At 43.5% G+C, this 20,313-nt stretch overlaps 1 protein-coding gene across 2 annotated transcripts in view; it reads left to right on the top strand.

Annotated features, from left to right (window-relative positions):
• The window catches only part of GPR20 (G protein-coupled receptor 20), a 41,010-nt gene extending 34,493 nt beyond the window's left edge, over positions 1-6,517 (top strand). For both annotated transcript variants that reach the window (XM_060771739.2, XM_060771740.2), the window contains exon 2: positions 4,922-6,517. In XM_060771739.2, the coding sequence (XP_060627722.2) occupies positions 4,922-5,974 (1,053 nt within the window). In that variant the 3' untranslated portion in view covers positions 5,975-6,517. The remainder of the gene's footprint in view (positions 1-4,921) is intronic.
• The last annotated feature ends 13,796 nt before the right edge of the window (positions 6,518-20,313 follow it).

The following is a 20,313-nucleotide window of genomic DNA, read 5'->3' on the forward strand; positions in this document are numbered from 1 at the left end:
CTTCCTCAGATATCCCTAAATCAGTGTTTCTTGACCTTCCTAATGCCACGACCCCTTAAAACAGTTCCTCATGTTGTGGTGACCCCCAAACATAACATTATTTTTGTTGCTACTTCATAATTGTCATTTTTGCTACTGTTATGAATATAATGTAAATATCTGATATGCAGAATGTATTTTCAGTCACTAGACCAAATTTGGCACAAATACCTAATACGCCCAAATTTGAATACTGGTGGAGTTGGTGGGGTGTGTGTGTGTGATTTTGCCATAGTTGCTGGGATTTATAGTTCACCTACAAGCAAAGAACATTCTGAACTCCACAAACAATGGAACTGTACCAAATTTGGCACACAGGACTCCCACAACCAACAAAAAATACTGAAAGAGTTTGGTGGGCACCAACCTTAAGTTTTAGAGTTGTAGTTCACCTACATCCAGAGAGCACTGTGGACTCAAATTATGATGGATCTGGACCAAACTTGGCACAAATATTCAAGTCAAGGTCTAACACAGAACAGGTTTGGTGGGCACCGACCTTAAGTTTTGGAGTTGTAGTTCACCTACATCCAGACAGCACCACAGACTCAAACAATGATTGATCTGGACCAAACTTGGCACAAATACTCCATATGCCCAAATATGAACACTGGTTTGCTCCAGGCACTGTCAGGCCATTATATGCTAATCAAGGTGGTCAGTCGAAACATTCACACCTAGCTCCAGCAGACAATAGTCCTTTGTCCCACCCTGGTCATTCCACAGATATATAAACCATTTTTCCTACTTCCAACAGACCTCACAACCTCTGAGGATGCTTGCCATAGATGCAGGCGAAACGTCAGGAGAGAATGCCTCTAGACCATGGCCATATAGCCCGAAAAAACCTACAACAACCCAGTTATTCCGGCCATGAAAGCCTTCAACAATACATTAACACTGGTAGAGTTTGGGGAAAATAGACCTTGATATTTGGGAGTTGTAGTTGCTGGGATTTATAGTTCACTGACAATTAAAGAGCAAAGGGTTTGGTGGACACCGACCTTGAGTTCTGGAGTTGTAGTTCACCTACATCCAGACAGCACTGCAAGCTCAAACAATGGTGGATCTGGACCAAACTTGGCACAAATACTCAATATGCCCAAATATGAACACTGGTAGAGTTTGGGGAAAATAGACCTTGCCATTTGGGAGTTGTAGTTGCTGGGATTTATAGTTCAACTACAATCAAAGAGCATTCTGCACCTACCAATGACAGAATTAGGCCAAATTTCCCACTGTATTTGTATTTTCTGATGGTCTTTGGCAACCCCTCTGACACTCCCCTCGTTCATTTCTCTAACCCCCAGATTGAGAAATGCTGCCTTAAATATAGTAACAGAGATTTTAGCCATAGTAGCAATTCACTGGGACTGCTGAAATCCTACGATCTGGCTACAAATGACACATGTGTCTGCTCGGTGTCTGATCTACAGATTTGAACATCTCTTGGAAAAGATACAAGTTTGGGGAAAAATTAAATATGTAATCTTGAAAGTTAATTTTTGGAGATTTTTGGAGACATAACCCCCCCCCCCCCCCAATTAAATGTTTCCCAAGCTTGGACATCCCAGAAAAGATCCAGGTTTGGGGGAAAATAAATATGAAGTCTGGAAACTAATGTTTTGGAGGCTTGAGTCATAAGCCTGCAAATTTAATTTTTCCCAAGCTTGGATAATGAAAGCAAGAAGCCGCTCTAATGTCACTCCTCCATTCATCCCAATTCCCGACTATGAAAAGGTTATAGTTTTGCTTTACATCTCTCAGAATCCCCAACCGTGGGGAGTCTGGGATCTGTAGTCCAAAAGCAACTTCCCCAAGCCCTGCTCACTTTTGTGCAATTGGAGATTGATTTCCAGTTGTATTCATCCATAATCTTGGAGCGCTCCCTCGAGTCTTTTGAATGGGACAAGCGAACGGCTGAGTCTTTATGCCTTATACAGGCAAAGCATTTGATTCCTTACAAAAGCTAGAGACCTTTCCTTAAAGGAAAAAAAGGAGAGAAGTATGATTCACTCACGGATGCACTTTTGATAAGAATCGGTAATTTCATTTACGTGGCGATAAACTCCTTATACCAAAGGGCGGTGGCATTATTATTATTTCATCACACATCTGGGATTAATCAGAGGAGGGAAACTGGAGCTGTTTTTCATTAAAAAGGGGATCCATCTTAAGCTGCAGTCCTAAAAGGAATGGCCGGGATGAAAGTCCCATTCTGTTCAGTGCAAGTTAATCTTCAGCAGACATAAATCAGAAACTGCACAGTTAAGAGTCATAAAACTCAACTCTGTTTGCTTTGGTTCTGTTGTTAATGGCTAGTGTCCTCTTGGCGTCTCTTTGTGGTGTGCCTTCAAGTAGTTGCCAATTTATAGCAAGCTTACTACAGGGTTTTCTTGGCAAGATTTGGTCAGAAGGGATTATTTTTGTCTTCCTCTGAGGCTGACAAAGTGAGACTGATCAATGGCTTTCCATGGCTGAGCTGGGGTTTGAACCCTGGTCTCCAGAGCCATTGTCCAATGTATTGTCGAAGACTTTTATTACCGGAATCACTGGGTTGTTGTAGATTTTTCGGGCTATATGGCCATGTTCTAGAAGCACCGGGATTGTGGCGCAGCTGGCTGAGTGTCAGCTGCATTAAGTTCACTCTGACCAAAAGGTCATGAGTTCGAAGCCAGCCCGGGTTGGAGTGGGTTTCCAACCAATTCTGTAGCCTGTTGTCGACCTTTGCAACCCGAAAGACAGTTGCATCTGTCAAGTAGGAAATTTAGATACCACCTTAAAGTGTGGGGAGGCTAAATTAACTAATTTATGAGGCCATAAAAAAGACTCGAGCAAAACACTCCACCAAAAAAGCATGCGGGGAATGCGGAAGTACTTCATCAGTATCGCAGATGGACGATGAAAGCGACAGCTCCCCTGGCAGCCAGAAAAAGTTAAATAGCCTCTGTGTATGTCTGTATATGTTGTAAGTCAAAATTGGCATTGAATGTTTGCCATATATGTGTACACTGTAATCCGCCCTGAGTCCCCTGCGGGGTGAGAAGGGCGGAATATAAATGCTGTAAATAATAAATAAATAATAATAATTCTCTCCTGACATTTCACCTGCATCTATGGCAGGCATCCACAGGACCTCACAACCTCACAATCTCTGAGGATGCCTGTCATATATGCAGGTGAAACATCAGGAGAGAATGCTTCTAGAACATGGCCATATAGCCCGAAAAACCTAAAACAACTCACTGTCCAATGTTCAAACCACTACATCATGGTGGCACATAGTTGCTTGAACTGTCTTTTTGTTGTTGTTTTAGCTTGCGAAAGTGGACGGTCTATTGTATTCCAAAAAATGTGAAACCACATCATACTTGGCATACATATGAAAGTGATTGTTGGTGTGCTTATTATTATTATTTTCCTTTTCCAATAGTTGACCCACTGGGCTTGTGATCTTTCTCAAGCAAGAGAAACAAAGCTGGAGTGGGATCTAGGAGATTCATTTCTTAACAATGTCTGTGGTCAATTACGTGTGCTGCTTGGGTTTTTCTCCTAAGCAACGAAATCGTCCTTCCGTTTAATATCTCCCCAGCATGGTGAATATTAAAGGGACTACAGTTCTGAATATTAAAGGGACTACAATGTCATGAAAATCCACTCACAGCCTCAGGAAACCATATGATAGGTTCACTTTAGAGCAATGGTTCCCAACCTGTGGGCCACGAGACCTAAAATAAGGTCAATGGCTCTAGATTATTAGCTATGGTTTTCTGTGGGCAAGCAGATGGCAACTACTGGATGGCATATGTTCTGTATCAGAAACCAGAGCTGATGTGCTCTATCTAATGCAGCCTCCCAAATAACCAAACCAAATCTAAAGTTGACCAAAAACTGATTTGTAGCCCTTTTGGAACTAATGTTGGAGAATGGTTGCTGGTCAAGTGGTCCCTCGTCAAAGTGGTCCCTGATGAAATTAGTCCCTGGTCAAAGTGGTCCTTGGTTAAGTGGTCCCTGGTCAAAGTGGTCCTGGTCACAGTGGTCCTGGTCAAGTGGTACATGGTGAAGTGGTCCCTAGTCAAGTGGTCCCTGATCAAGTGGTCTCTGGTCAAAGTGGTCTCTGGTGAAATTAGTCCCTGGCCAAAGTGGTACTTAGTTAAGTGGTCCCTGGTCAAAATGGTCCCTGGTGAAATTAATTTCTGGTCAAAGTGGTCCCTGGTCAAGTGGTCCATGGTGAAGAGGTCCTTGGCTATGTGGTCCCTGGTCAAAGTGGTCCCAGGTCAAAAAAAGGTTGGGAACCACTGCTTTAGAGTCACCACAAGTTTGAAGCAACTTGAAGGCACACAACAATAACCACATCCTTATCAAAAATCACTCCCCAGAATCCAAAAAGGGTTTCTGTTCATTGAAGCAAACTGCGGTGTTTCATGTGGATTTCTACTCCAGATCAGAAGCAAAGACATGCACATGAAATGCATGTGAAAGGATACCAAATGTTTTTGTTATTATTATTATTATTATTATTATTATTAATAATAATAATAATAATACCACACCCTATCTCCCAAATATGTACATACCACACTGTAGGATGAACCAGATCTCAGATGGAACTAAGTTTAAGCCAGGAGGCATATGAAATCAGTGCTTCGTCCATGAGTGTGTTGATGCTAGGAACTCTGAGTATGTGCAAAGTATCATTTATGTCATGGCTGACTAGCTAGACCTATTTGGAAATAAGAACAATGTCATATAGGCGTTGAGTGCCATCATCATTGTCAGTGTTCAAAAATTAAAATTAGGCTTAAAGCAAATCACTAGGATTTGTATTGTGTCACTCTGTTGTGGAATGCATTAAATCTGATTCTTTGCTTTTATTTCGTAGATGCCTGCAAAGCTTCTGACCATGGAGCCCTCTCCAAATTCCACCCCGTCACCCAATATCACGGATCTGTTCCACAAATTTGTTCACCTGGATGGAGAGTTGGCAGAGACATTTTATACTCTGTGGATAGCCCTGGTGGTGGTCAACGCCATCATTTTCCTGGTAGGAGTGGTGTTAAACTCTTTGGCTCTCTACGTCTTTTGCTTCCGCACTAAGACAAAGACCACCTCGGTCATCTACACAATCAACCTGATTGTTACAGACTTGCTGGTGGGCTTCTCCTTGCCCATCCGGATCATCATGCACTACAGCGCCCCAGACTGTAAGAACTGTGCCCTCATCCACATCTTCACCTACTTTGTCAATATGTACTGCAGCATCCTTTTCCTTACCTGCATCTGCATTGACCGCTACCTGGCCATTGTCCAGGTGGAAGCTTCCCGCAAGTGGAGGAACCCCGACTATGCCAAGGGCATCTGCGCCTTCATCTGGGTCTTTGCCACAGTGGTCACCTTCTCCATCCTCACCATGGCCATGAAGTTCTCCCACTGCTGCATTGCCCAGATCTTGCCCCTGATGGTCTGCGAGTATGTCTTCCCCCTCATCATCATCACCTTCTTCACCACAAGGATCATGTGCGCTCTCTCCAAGCCAACCCTGATGCACCAGAGTCGGGAGAGGCGGATGAGAGCCGTGCAACTTCTGATCACAGTCCTCATCATCTTCATGATTTGCTTCACTCCGTTCCATGTGCGCCAGTTGGCTATCTCCATTAACCCAGGCATGTCCAACAACATCAGCTTAGTTGCCTATCACGTCACCGTTGCATTGAGCAGCCTCAACAGCTGCATGGACCCCATTGTCTACTGCTTTGTCACCAACAACTTTCAGTCCACCATGAAAAATATCTTCAGGAAGTCTGAGCCAGAACAGACCAGTGGAGATATCATCAGCATCAACAAGAACTCAGGTTCGAATGCCATCATAGCATTCACAAATGTGATCGGGAACCCATTGGCCTTGCCTTCCCCTAATAGTACAGCAAGCTCATAGGAGAAGGGAGAGTTCAGTGTACATTCCTCATAAATGTACATTGTTGTCAAGCTATGTGATACTATCCTCTTTCATAAGAGCATTTTAGAACATCATGTCAAACTTCAGAGTTCTTTGAGTTCTTCCATGACACCATCCATATATACGTGGCAGCTGGATTTGTCAGGTGGGAAATGATGTCATGATGTTTCCTCTTCCAGAATTGTGCCTCAGGATGTATTCTGCATTTCAAGGAATGGTAGAGGAAAGAATAGACACAGCTACGTCTTTTGACAGTTCTACCTACTTTGCCGTGATTTTTTGGAGAGCAAGAAGCAAAGAAGAGGCGTGTTCAGGGGTTGACGTTACTAAAGGCTGCTCAGATCTCCAAATGCCGACACTGTGGACTGTGACAAGCAGGACAGAAGGGAATGCAACAAAAACTTTGTATTGCAAGTGGCAAATGACAGGAGAGAATTACAACCATGGGGATTTGGGGACATCTTGCCTGGCCCAAATCTAATATCAAAATCACAAGGTTAATAAACAACAGAACTAAACTTTGCTCAGCTTCACTTGCAGTTTCTCAAATCGCTCCTGACATGAAAAAAAGCTTCACTTTAGAAATACTGTGATAGAGAAAGACATTTCTTAAGAATGTTATGGTTTATTATAAAGACTAACCCAGGATGATCTGGGGGGAGCAATCTCTTACGCGCGGCCAAAGGGAATAAAATCCAGTATCCCAGTTCTGCACAATAAGTGTGCCATAATTGTGGGATGTGAGTGGGGTCAAGGGATAAAACCTCTCACCTAATTAAGCTAAGGAGTAAGGAACTTGCCCAGCAGAAGTTGAAACTGGAGGATGTTAAGTATATCCAAGTTCCTTCACAACCAGAAATATACAGAGGAGAAAACAGAGTTCATTTTTCAGCAAGGAATCAAAGCCTCTGGGCTTTTTTGACCTGTGGTTATGTTAGGTTATACATTGGTCATAAACTCACAGCACCAATTGGATAACATACATATTTTCTTTCTTTGGAATAGAGTTCTTCCATTACCAACCAGAGCTTAATGCTTGAGATCTCTTACTGTGCCGTCAGTGGAACAAGGATCTCAAAGAGTTCAAGCCCTAGGAGTTTTTCATTAGCAGGGACTGGAGGTGCATCTACACATTAGAATCAATGCAGTTTGATTCCACTTTAACTACCATAACTCAACACTATGGAATCATGGGTGTTGTACTTTTACAAAGTCTTTCACCTTCTCCTCCAAAATATACTGGTGGCTCACCAAGCTACAACTCCCAGCATTGCATAGCATTGAGCCATGGCAGTAAAAGTGGTATCAAACTGCATTAATTCTAGAGTGCAGAGTGCACTTTATTATATAATCCTCTGTCCTGCTTGGACTCTGTTGTTGTTAGGTGCCTTCAATACATTTTGGACTTATGGCGAGCCTAAGGTGAATCCACCACAGTGCTTTCTAGGGCTGAAAGCATTCACTTGCCCAGGGTCATCTAACTTACAAAAGACTCATTCCAGGTGGAAATGACAACTGCTAGTTTGACAGATCTGTATGCATTTTGGGATGACTGTCAGGAGGATGTCCTGTGGTTCAAAATTTATTACTGTTACACTGCTTGAAGTTAAGTGCTTACTTAATTAGGTGATCCCTCGTAGCTCGAGGATGATGGTCCTCCAAGTGTAGTGTCTTGGTGGTGGATCCATAAGTGTCTGTGGAGCCCTACTCTTGATCTACATGTTCTCCTGCAGTGAGGACATCAGTTTCCAGGTGGAAGGCAGTCCTGGTCAGGGTTGGCTTGATGCACCTTCCTCTTGGCACATTTCTCCCTTCCACCCTCCATTTGTGCCTCTTTAAATTCTGCAGTACTGCTGGTCACAGCTGACCTCCAACTGGAGCGTTCAACAGCCAGGGCTTCCAAGTCTATGAACTTAAGTACAACTTGTTGTTGTTCATTCGTTCAGTCGTCTCTGACTCTTCGCCAGAGCTCCCTGTCGGCCGTCACCACCTTCAAGGTCAGTCCAGTCACTTCAAGGATGCCATCCATCCATCTTGCCCTTGGTTGGCCCCTCTTCCTTTTACCTTCCACTTTCCCCAGCATAATTGTCTTCTCTAGGCTTTGTTGTCTCCTCATGATGTGGCCAAAGTACTTCAACTTTGTCTCTAGTATCCTTCCCTCCAATGAGCAGTCGGGCTTTATTTCCTGGAGGATGGACTGGTTGGATCTTCTCGCAGTCCAAGGCACTCTCAGAACTTTCCTCCAGCACCACAGTTCAAAAGCATCTACAGTACAACTGTAAGTAAGTACAACTGCATCCTCAATATTTAGCTGAGAGGAAGAGGAGCAGTTTAGCATATTACAATGGAACATGCTGACTGTTCACAGGCAAATTAACCCTATGCAAATCCAATGTAGAAACTAAAGGATTTGGGAAGGACTAGTCTTGAACTGATAATTCAGACTTCTTGGCCTTACAAAAAGACCTGGTGCTGATGGAGATAAAACCTGCTTTCTTGGGGCTTTTTTAAAAAAGCTGTTCTTTGGGCTCCCCGTAGGAATTGTCGTGATTGGTTATGTTTAATGATCACTATGTGAGGAACAGAGTAAATCTGGTTTTACTTCAGACCTTGCCACTGTTTTCTAATTGTTTTGAAGATGCTTTGCTCGGTTTTTATCTGGCCATTTGGATCTGGAGGGCATTGTTTTGAAATGTTGGCCATTGCCACTCAGCAGGCCCCTTGGTAACAGAGAAGTAATTTATGGAATATTTTCATAAATCAATAAAATCTTCATTAAATAAAGAAGTGATGGAGAGCAACAGGCATTTTACACCTGACTGAGTTCCCTTGCAGATGTGACTGGATGCTTTGTGTCTGATGTGGAACCCACACATATTCAATTCAAGGCTGAGAAAGTGGCATTGCACATTTCCTGGACACATGCGTGATTGGAGTAATATTTATAATGCATTACATTTTCATTCAGTGCCATGGTTCAGTTGCATAATGTTGCCATTCAAGATAAGGGTTGTGTAGCATGGTTGCACAACTCTAATGTCAGATCTTCATTATTGGTATGGATACCCAAATTTTCCCAAGCAATGTGGTTGGGCATTTTCATTGCTGTGTTCAGTTCAAGATTTCAGAAATAGATTGTCACATGTAGAATCTATATGCATGAAAGCACATGAAAACATACTTGCATGCACAATGACATTTAGTTTTGGATTTAGTTGCATGTTTGAGTGTGTATTCACTTGAACAACACTGCCATTAAATGGAAGAGTTGTATAGCATTCACTTGCACAACACTGCAATACAATACAAGAGTTGAATAACATTCACTTGCACAACACTGCAATGCAATACAAGGGTTGTATAGCATTCACTTGCACAACACTGCCATTCAATACAAGGGTTGTATAGCATTCACTTGCACAACACTGCCATTCAATACAAGGGTTGTACAGCACTCACTTGCACAACACTGCCACTCAATGGAAGGGTTGTACAGCACTCACTTGCACAACACTGCCATTCAATACAAGACTTGTATAGTATTCACTTGCACAACACTGCCACTCAATGCAAGGGTTGTATAGCATTCACTTGCACAACACTGCCACTCAATACAAGGGTTGTATAGCATTCACTTCCACAACAGTGCCATTCAATACAAGGGTTGTACAGCATTCACTTGCACAACACTGCTACTCAATGCAAGGGTTGTGTAGCATTCATTTGCACAACACTGCCACTCAATGCAAGGCGTGTATAGCATTCACTTCCACAACACTGCCACTCTATACAAGGCTTGTATAGCATTCACTTGCACAACACTGCAATTCAATACAAGGGTTGTATAGCATTCACTTGCACAACATTGCCATTCAGTACAAAGGTTGTATAGCATTTGCTTGCACAACACTGCCATTCAGTACAAAGGTTGTATAGCATTCACTTGCACAACACTTCCACTCAATGCAAGGCTTGTATAGCATTCACTTGCACAACACTACCACTCAATGCAAGGCTTGTATCATTGTTGTTGTTATTACTACACTTGCACAACTCTGCCATTCAATAGAAGGGCTGTATAGCATTCGCTTGCACAACACTGCTATTCAGTACAAGAGTTGTATAGCACCAACCATACACAAGTCCACTTGCGGATGTTACCCAGCTCTATTGTAGGATTCTGTCAAAATCATGCAGTTAATACTCCTGCCAAAGGTGTGTTCTGTCAAAAACGGAGCATCAAGGATAAGTCAGACGTACGATGACTTTAGGATTGGTTCCCCAAAGGGAAATGTCTCGTCCTGTTAAGCTGCATATGAAAACATTCCAGCTGCCAAGGACTGGGAAGGGAGAGGGGTGTCTGTCCATCATCTGTCAGAGTGTTCGACAGAAGGAATGCAGCGGTAAATATTTGCCATCAGTGTTTGTATTAGCCTCCATTAATAGCAGGAACTTAAACAACTGTCAGCCTCCGCAGACCTCCTGCTTCCCTCGTTGTCCTGACCCTATTAGGCCAGCTTGGCTTCAAACCAGTGGAAAATGGAATATATTGGAGGTTTAAATAGGAAAGCCACCCAAAATGGAAAAAATGTGATCCCTTGTAAGCTGGATCCTGACCCTTTAGTTCCTAACAAGGCTTCGGTACCTTTGACAGCTGTATATCAGACAAAACATCAAGAGATGTTGCTTCCCCATCCCATTTTCCTGGAAGAAACAGCACCTGCTGAATGTCACAGAATCTCTCCATAGGGATGTCTCTGAGGCTGCATTGACACTTCCCAAAGTAATCCAGAACATTGTGCAGAACAGGAGCTCCCTCGGCCAACAGTACATTGGTGCCGTTGCTGCTGCTATTTTGACGTCCAAAAGCAGCTCCCTAGCAGAGCCTTGGTGACAACCATACTTCTGATGAGGTCACAACAGAGTGCCACCCATGTGATCAGCAGAGGAGACATCACCAACAAGGCCCTGCTGGGGATCCGCTTTTGACCAGTGACCCAAAGGTGGATTTCTTTGATATGTGGATTTTCCAACCACAAAACAAACCAGGGTTGCTCTGGATTTTCCTGGAAGTTCTGGAGTATATTAAGGTTCAACTTCTGCTGAATTAACAACAAGAAACATTGCTTTTGTTGTGAAACCAGCTGTTGAAGCATTTTATTTGGCCCTCATAGACATGCCCTGAAAGCAGCTCCTGGACATCTCCTACTGAAGGGCATGTGAGGTGAGAGGCAATAAGCTTCTAGATGTGGGTCAAAGACTGGCGTTTGGCAAGTGGCCAGGTGAGAGAGTGCTGCTTTAGGTTGGCAGATGCTGTCACCACCTGATCTCGAGGGACCTTGAGGAAACACACAAACTTCTTAAACTGCCTCAAAATGTCACTGGGATTGAAGGAAGGCTGGAAGGCTGTAACCATTCGGCATTTATTGGACAGAATTCTGCTGGTAACTTAAGTAAAAATAGTAGATCAGCCACTTTCACAAGGATTAGGGGCACAGAAGCCCTGAAAAGGTTAAAAAAATGAGAAAACACCTCTCTAGAGAGTAATCTCTTACTAGAGATTACTCTCTAGTAATCTTTAGGTCAGCAGTTCTTAAACTTTGCTCTGGGGAGTCCTTGGGGCTCCGCAAGAGGTGTTCTGGGGTTTTAGGGATGCTCCACCTCCTCTGGGTTTTCTGCCATTATTATTATTATTATTATTATTATTATTATTATTATTATTATTACAAAGGCTGGGTGGCCATCTGTTGGGGTGCTTTGATTGTGTTTTTCCTGCATGGAGAAGGGGGTTGGACTGGATGGCCCCTGTGGTCTTCCACTGAGATGCTGTTAAATTAATGCTGGTTGAAATTGTTGTTCAGTTTAAATATTGTATTACTTTTTTGCATTGTGTGAATTGTGGAGCCCCCGGTGGCACAGTGGGTTAAACCCCTGTGCCGGTAGGACTGAAGACCAACAGGTTGCAGGTTCGAATCCGAGGAGAGGCGGATGAGCTCCCTCTATCAGCTCCAGCTCCTCATGCGGGGACATGGGAGAAACCTCCCACAAGGATGATAAAAACATCAAATCATCCAGGCGTCCCCTGGGCAATGTCCTTGCAGACGGCCAATTCTCTCACACCAGGAGTCACTCCTGACATGACAAAAAAAAAATAATAAAACTGTGAATTAGTCCACACAAACACTGTGCATCCATCTCTTGCTGGGCCAGCCCATGCCTGAGATGTGTGTGTGTGTGTGTGTGTGTGTGTATAGGCTGCTATGCCTGGTATTCAGATGCACATAATTCACTAGAATGGTTGGGTATCACAACAAGGCATAACTATTGCTGTGTACCTTCAAGTGGTTTCTGATCAAGGGCCAGCCTTTCACAGGGTTTTCTTGGCTAGATTTGTTCAGGAAAGGTTTGCCATTATCATCTGGAACTGAAAAATGTGACTTGCCAAGTTGTCCAGTGGGCTTCACTGCCCAGTAGAGATCCAAACACCAGTCTCCCAGAGACCAAGCCCAACACTCAAATGCCATACAGACATAACTACTAGGCCTATGTATTCAGGGTAAACCTTGATTTGTTTCAAGTCCTGGCTTTCGGTGGGGCCCTGATCAATTTTTTAGGAGCCTCCCAAAATAAGGAGGGCAGTTATCTGTTTTTGCTCTGGGGTGCTGATAGATCTGTTTTCTATCAGCCCATTATGGGGGAGGGCAGGCCCGTAGCCAGGATTTCGTTTTGGGGGGGGGGGGCTGAGTTTTGGGGGGGGGCTGAGTCTGAGTGAAAGAGGGTCTACCCTAGCAAACCTTTTGTATCATTACCCCAATACCCTCATGCATATGGGATATATTGAGTATGGTGATCAGATCATGATATGAATAAACATAACAGTTTAAATAATGCACCAGTAAGGACTTTTCGCGAACCACCATGAGAATTTCGGGGGCGGGGGTGAAGCCCCCCTAGCACCCCCCTGGCTACATGCCTGGGGGAGGGGGCTTCCAGGCTCCTCTTCCCATTATTTTAGATATTTAAGCTGTTTTACTCTAGAGGAGAGGTGCTCAGCTGTAGGCAGGTTTGTGCTTTAAGGAGGCTTCTTACCTGTTTTTACTCTAGAGGAGAGATGCTTGGCTGCAGGCAGGCACGCGTGCTTTCACTCCTGTGCCTGCACACCACACACACACCCTCTCCAAGGCAAGGAGATGTTGCACTCCAAAACAGGAAAAGCCCTCTGACTGTAAACACCACACCGTTGATTGGAAAACAATCAATTTACTGAAGATAATTAAAAGGCAGCAAGTAAAAAGCACTTTAAAGAAATAACTAAATCCAAGGTAAGAAGATAAGCAGGAGCAAGATAGTCCAAGGTAAAGTTCAGCAAAGTCCATGAAAACAAAGTCCACACTTCTCTAATATAATTCAGGAAAACAGGAAACATTAATCCAAGGCATGAGCAAGCATTCATACATTCCAAGAATCCAAGTTAGTTTCCATGAAACAAAAGGACGAGAACTACACTTGATTCCAACGATGCTTCATCTGACAATATTTCCCATACTTGCAACATTTATCCTCTCGTTAAGTTATTCCATGCACTCAGGAATTGGTTTCGTTTTACTTGAGATCCCCATATCTTTTTCTGTCAGAGCCTGGCAGAACACCGAAGGCACTGTTCGGCCTGTCTGTTTTGATTAATTTCCTCTCACTTATCTATTTGCTCATTAAATCTCACAGCTGGACCAGGTGCCCAGTTGTTTTCAAGCCCCAAATTCTGGGAACCCTCTGGTAGCAATTCAGGGAGTACACTATCATCCCCACACCCTTCAGGGACATTCTAATAGGAAACTACACTTTGCACATGGGTCACCTGGCCCCATTGCCATTGCCATTGCCATCTTGAAATTCATTGGCTTCCCACATCCAAAGCACCCTGATCCTGAAACACAATCACAGGCTGAACTCCAACGGGAGGCAACTTCTGACTTTCTTACTCTAGAGAAGGCACTTGGTTGCAGGATGCACGTGCACTTCCTGGGCCTGCACACCACACTCACACTCTTTCCAAGGCAAGCAAGCATGGAGTGCCACATCCTCACAAAAAGCAGGTAGGGAGCTGAGATCGGCTTCACTTGCTTTCGTGTCGAGCTGATTTTCGTACTGGGAAGGGCCTTCTCATTATGTGCTCCCAAAGGTAATGAAAGTAACGAAAGAACTGATGGACCAAAGGAAAACAGTTCCACACACAACCCTAATGACTACATCATCATAATTTTTTTTACTTTGCAATCCTTCTTGCAACCAAACTGTATAAATGGACACCCTTGAACTTGGAGGGAAATGTAACTGTTGGTTTAGAGCTTCACTTTTTGTGTGTGCAGCTCTCTGACTCTAACAGATTTATCTTCTTTGGAGAACAAAATTGCAAACGAGCAATGCCTTACCCCCAAAAGAGATATAGGTCACCCTGCCCTTGGATTCAGACAGATTTCACCCCAGACTTGCTCACATTGCAAAGCACCAAGTATCTTTGAGTTATGTCCTGTTTAACTGGCAACGACATGCCTGATGGGCTCAAAGCCAACCTTAAAAACTCTGGCATAGACACTGAGAACTGGGAGGCCCTGGCCCTTGAGCGCTCCAGCTGGAGGTCAGCTGTGACCAGCAGTGCTGCAGAATTCGAGAAGGCACGAGTGGAGGGTGAAAGAGAGAAACGTGCCAGGAGGAAGGCGCGTCAAGCCAACCCCGACCGGGACCGCCTTCCACCTGGAAACCAATGCCCTCACTGCGGAAGAAGATGCAGAGCAAGAATAGGGCTCCACAGCCACATGCGGACCCACAAGGAAACCCATGATGGAAGACCATCTTACTCGTCCAACGAGGGATCGCCTAAGTAAGTAAGTAAGTAAGTAAGTACTAAGCCTGTCTGCACTCCCCCTCCTGAACCCCTTGGCCTTCTCTTGTATACAAAGGGGCTCCAGAAGCAATGCCTCACTCTGTGTTTCAAAGACCAAATGGCATAAACAGATCAGTCCTATTGCAATTTATGCCAGTCGATGGACTTCAGAGATATGTAAACCACGTAAACATCTCTTCCACTATCCATACAATATTATCTGAGAATCTTTGTGGCTGAGTTAGTATGTATACAAGTCATGCAGAATGGTTTTGATACCATACTTGTACTTAGACTTTGATCAAAGAATTTGACACAATCCCCAGCATTTACGAGGGTTGAATGAAAAGTAATGCCTCCACCTTCGTAACTCCTCAACAGAATGACAGTACTGGTATGCTGCAGTGGTGGCTCATTCAGCAGACTCTCCTCTACAGTTCCATTTTGGCAAGAAGGCTTAGCATTGAACAGCTGTGTTGTTAAAGTGTGAAGTATGGAAACCTCCGCAGATGGTCGTCAATGCGACTTAAGCAACGTGCAGTCATTGAATTCTTGACAGCAGAAAGTGTCACCCCAAAGGAGATTCATCAGATAATGCAAGCAGTTTATGGTTATTGAGTTGATGTAAGTACTGTGCATCGTTGGGCGAGTAAGTTTAAAGATGTTGAGGTGACACCTTCTGCTGTCAAGAATTCAATGACTGCACGTAGCTTAAGTTGCATTAACTGTCCGTCTTCGCAGGGTTCCACACTTCGCACTTTAACAACACAACCGTTCAATGCTAAGGCTTCCAACAAAAATGGAACTGTAGAGGAGAGTCTACTGAACAAGCCAGTACCTGCCGCATATTTATTTATTTATTTATTTAGTACACTTGTATACCGCTAATATCTCAGCCTGTGCGGCGACTCATTGCGGTTTACAACATATTTAAAAATACAATAACTGCCAGCACTGCCATCTGTTAAGGAGTTATGAAGGTGGAGGTATTACTTTTCATTCAACCGTCTTAATACAGATTCATACAGAGGTTCATAGAATCGTATTATTGGGGAACTGGAAGAAACCTTAAGAGTCATCTAGTCTAATCCTCCTACCATGTAGGCTTATCTACAACTAAAACACAACCATCACCACCAAGGAATGATTATCCAAACTCTATTTGAAAACCTCTAATGAATGTTGGACTCTTTGTGTAGCCAATAATTGAGGAATGCTGGGAAATACATTCCAACAACATTGGGAGAGCTTCATGATTTCCATCCATATATTCACCTGAAAAATCCTTAACAGGGGAAGGATTCTGTGTCAAACATCCGCAGCCGCCCTCTGAACACCACGCCCCTGGTTTAGAAATTAATCTGAATGTAAGTTTGCAAATTTAAACAGTGTTAAAATCATCTAAACAGTTTATAGAAAGTGGAAACAAGAAGGAGAACAAACGTTCCAGCGGATCTCTTCTTGAATGTCCTGCACAGTTCCCGGCCGGTGCTTTTTGCCTATAATACAGGCATGGGCAAACTTGGGCCCTCTGGGTGTTTTGGACTTCAATTCCCACAACTCCTAACAAGCCTCATGCCCCTTCCTTTTCCCCCTCAGCCACTTAAGTGTAATTGGGGTCCCACAAAAGGGAAGGCCATCTTGCTTATCCTCCCATAGCAATATTGCCTTAGAATCATAGAATCGTAGAATCAAAGAGTTGGAAGAGACCTCATGGGCGATCCAGTCCAACCCCCTGACAAGAAGCAGGAATGTTGTATTCAAATCACCCCTGACAGATGGCCATCCAGCCTCTGTTTAAAAGCTTCCAAAGAAGGAGCCTCCACCACACTCTGGGGCAGAGAGTTCCACTGCTGAACGGCTCTCACAGTCAGGAAGTTCTTCCTCATGTTCAGAAGGAATCTCCTCTCTTGTAGTTTGAAGCCATTGTTCCGCGTCCTAGTCTCCAAGGAAGCAGAAAACAAGCTTGCTCCCTCTGTGGCTTCCTCTCACATATTTATACATGACTATCATATCTCCTCTCAGCCTTCTCTTCTTCAGGCTAAACATGCCCAGCTCCTTAAGCCGCTCCTCATAGGGCTTGTTCTCTAGACCCTTGATCATTTTAGTCGCCCTCCTCTGGACACATTCCAACTTGTCAATATTTCTCTTGAATTGTGGTGCCCAGAATTGGACACAATATTCCAGGTGTGGTCTAACCAAAGCGGAATAGAGGGGTAGCATTACTTCCCTAGATCTAGACACTATGCTCCTATTGATGCAGGCCAAAAGCCTTAACTGTTACACAGAGTAAAGGTGTGTGGTTTTGTTATCCCACTTTGCACTGGAATGCAAAATGTACCCAGTACTGGCCTATTACAATGCATAGTAATAAAGCAATAAGACTATCCCAAGTCAGGAGCTATCCAAGGTGCTGAAGGCTACCCCAATAGGTTCTACATCAGTGGTTCTCAACCTGGGGTCCCCAGATGTTTTTGGCCTACAACTCCCAGAAATCCTAGCCAGTTTACCAGCTATTAGGATTTCTGGGAGTTGAAGGCCAAAAACATCTGGGGACCCCAAATTGAGAACCACTGTTCTACATCAGGCATGGGCAAACTTTGGCCTTCCAGGTGTTTTGGACTTCAACTCAGGCGGTAGGCAGTTAGGAATTGTGGGAGTTGAAGTCCAAAACACCAGGAGGGCTCAAGTTTGCCCATGCCTGTTCTACACCTTGCCTGAGTTTCGAAGTCTGGACTAAAATGCAGAGTGGATTTACTACTCTAATAATATAGGATCCCCTTTCCTGAGCCACCTCTGCAGGCTATTTTGGCAAGGTTACTTCTCCATGAACCAAATGGATGGAGATATTATGGAAACAATGGTATGTTCCATAGACAGAGCATATTTACTACTCTAATAATGTAGGATCCCCTTTCCTGAGCCACCTCTGCAAGCTATCTTGGCAAGGTTACTTCTCCATGAACCAAATTGTGGGAGATATTGTGGAAACAATGGTATGTTCCATAGACTCTGAATGTCCCATGGAATAAGATTACACACCCTTGCATTGCATGTAATGTAATTCTTATCAGATATTGAAATTTGCTTGTTGTCATTGTGTACTTTCAAGTCATTTCAACCCAAGGTGAATCTACGAGGGTTATCCAGAAAGTAAAGTTACAAAGAATGAACATATTTTAATAAAACTTACATAGGTTGTAGCATCGGCATAAAATTATTTTTTCCACATAATCACCATTCTGTTCAATACATTTTGTTATCCATGGGATGAGTATTTGCTGCCTGTGTCATAGAAATTTCCCTCCGCCTTTTTCAGCCAGTTCATCACTTCAATTTTCACCTCATCGTTGTTGGGAAACTGTTTTCCACCCAGGTGTTCCTTCAGTTTAGTGAACAGATGGTAGCCACTGGGTGCAAGATCAGGATTTGAGAGGGGTAGCTTAAAACATCCCAACCAAATGAAGTTAACAACTCTTGTGTTGCATTAGTGGTTTGTGGATGCGCATTGTCATGAAGGAGACAGACTCCCGCAATCAACATCCCATGACATTTGTTTTGGATGCTCTGTGAAGTTTCTTCATGGTCTCACAATATATTCCGTAGACATTTATCACTTTTTCTTTCTCGTGTCAGGAGCAACTTGAGAAACTGCAAGTTGCTTCTGGTGTGAGAGAATTGACCGTCTGCAAGGATGTTGCCCAGGGGACACCTGGATGATTTGATGTTTTACCATCCTTGTAGGAGGCTTCTCTCATGTCTCCGCATGAGGAGCTGGAGCTGATAGAGGGAGCTCATCTGCCTCTCCCCAGATTTGAACCTGCAGCCTGTCAATCTTCAGTCCTGCCGGCACAGGGGTTTAACCCACTGCGCCACTGGGGGCTTTTATCACATGCTGTCTTGACATTACATCCTCTCCATAAACTGAAATGGTTTTGCAATGAATCGCAGCGGTGTTCATGCCCTTAGCATTTAGGTAGCATATCACAGCGTGAACTTCGCACTTGCCGGGAAACGTAATGTGGATGCTCATCTCTAACCTTCACCACAACGCCAGTTGATGAGCTACTGACGACTGGCACTGCTCGTTCGCTTCTGCTGGCTTCCTACTACATGGCAATGATACCATGATACAATGATACTTTCCTGATAACCCTCATATCATAGGTTTTTGTTGGCAATTTTTTTTCAGAGATAGTTTTGCCATGAAGAGGAAGAAGAAGAAGAAGAAGAAGAAGAAGAAGAAGAACAACAGCAACAACAACAACTTTATTTTTCTACCCTGCCTCCATCTCCCCAAGGGGACTCGGGGCAGCTTACATGGGGCCAAACCCAAGCAACATACAAATTAAAAGCAAAGACATGCTTCGAAGTTGAGAGATACAGGAAAGCCTGGGCTTCCTTGGCTGTAGACTTGCACAATTTTGAGATATTAGCTGCTAAAAGACTCAGGAAATGTACATCAGTGCCCTCTGCTGAATGGAAGCACAATTGTGTTTCTCCGTCCCTCAAATTAGCTTAAACAAATTAATGCAGTTCCCTTTTTAAGCAACTGTAAATCCTGTGTTGTTCAAGAAGAAAATGCAGGGTTAGCTTTGTTGTTCATTGAGCAAAATCCAAAATACATATTCTGTTAGGTCTAAATTTCAAAATGGTTTTACATTGGAAGCTAAGCCAAATCAGCCCTAGTTAGTACTTGGATGGAAACCCACCAGTGAATATAACAGCTACTTTAAGCTATATTTCAGAGGAAGAAACTGGTCAAAACAACCACTGGTTAGTCAATCCATAGCTATTAGACATCACGGATTTGGAACATCAGAAATGTAAATAGATTGCAAAAAGGACGTCTTATAGCCTAAGCTTAAAGTATACTAAGAAAAAGGCCTCGAAAGGTTTCAGCATATGATAGTCTTTAAGAATGCCCTAATGAAGCCTAAATTGTTCAAATTGGTTTTTCCATTCCAACATCTTCACCATTGTGATTCTTGTTATTATATTTCACTCTTTTCCAAGTATCTAGGACTAGTTTCCTCATAATGCACAAATCTGATATCATAGAATCATAGAATCCTAGAGTTGAAAGAGACCTGGTGGGCCATTCAGTCCAACTCCATTTTGCCAAAAAGAAAGGAAATTGCCTTCAAAGCACCCCCAACAGATGGCCATCCAGCCTCTGTCACCTCACTACCTCTGAGGATGCTTGCCATAGATACAGGTGAAACGTCAGGAGAGAATGCCTCTAGAACATGGCCATATAGCCCAAAAAAACCTACAACAACCCAGTGATTCTGGCCATGAAAGCCTTCGACAATACAAATATACTTTGCAAGAAGACTTCTCCTTGAGGGTGTAAAGTCCTTACTCTCTTGTAAGTAGAAGCTTGTCAATCCAAAAATCTATAAACAGATAATTCTCTAATGAAACTGATATGTGG

The sequence above is a fragment of the Anolis sagrei genome, chromosome 4, assembly GCF_037176765.1.
Source record: "Anolis sagrei isolate rAnoSag1 chromosome 4, rAnoSag1.mat, whole genome shotgun sequence".
In the NCBI taxonomy this organism is placed as follows: domain Eukaryota; kingdom Metazoa; phylum Chordata; class Lepidosauria; order Squamata; family Dactyloidae; genus Anolis; species Anolis sagrei.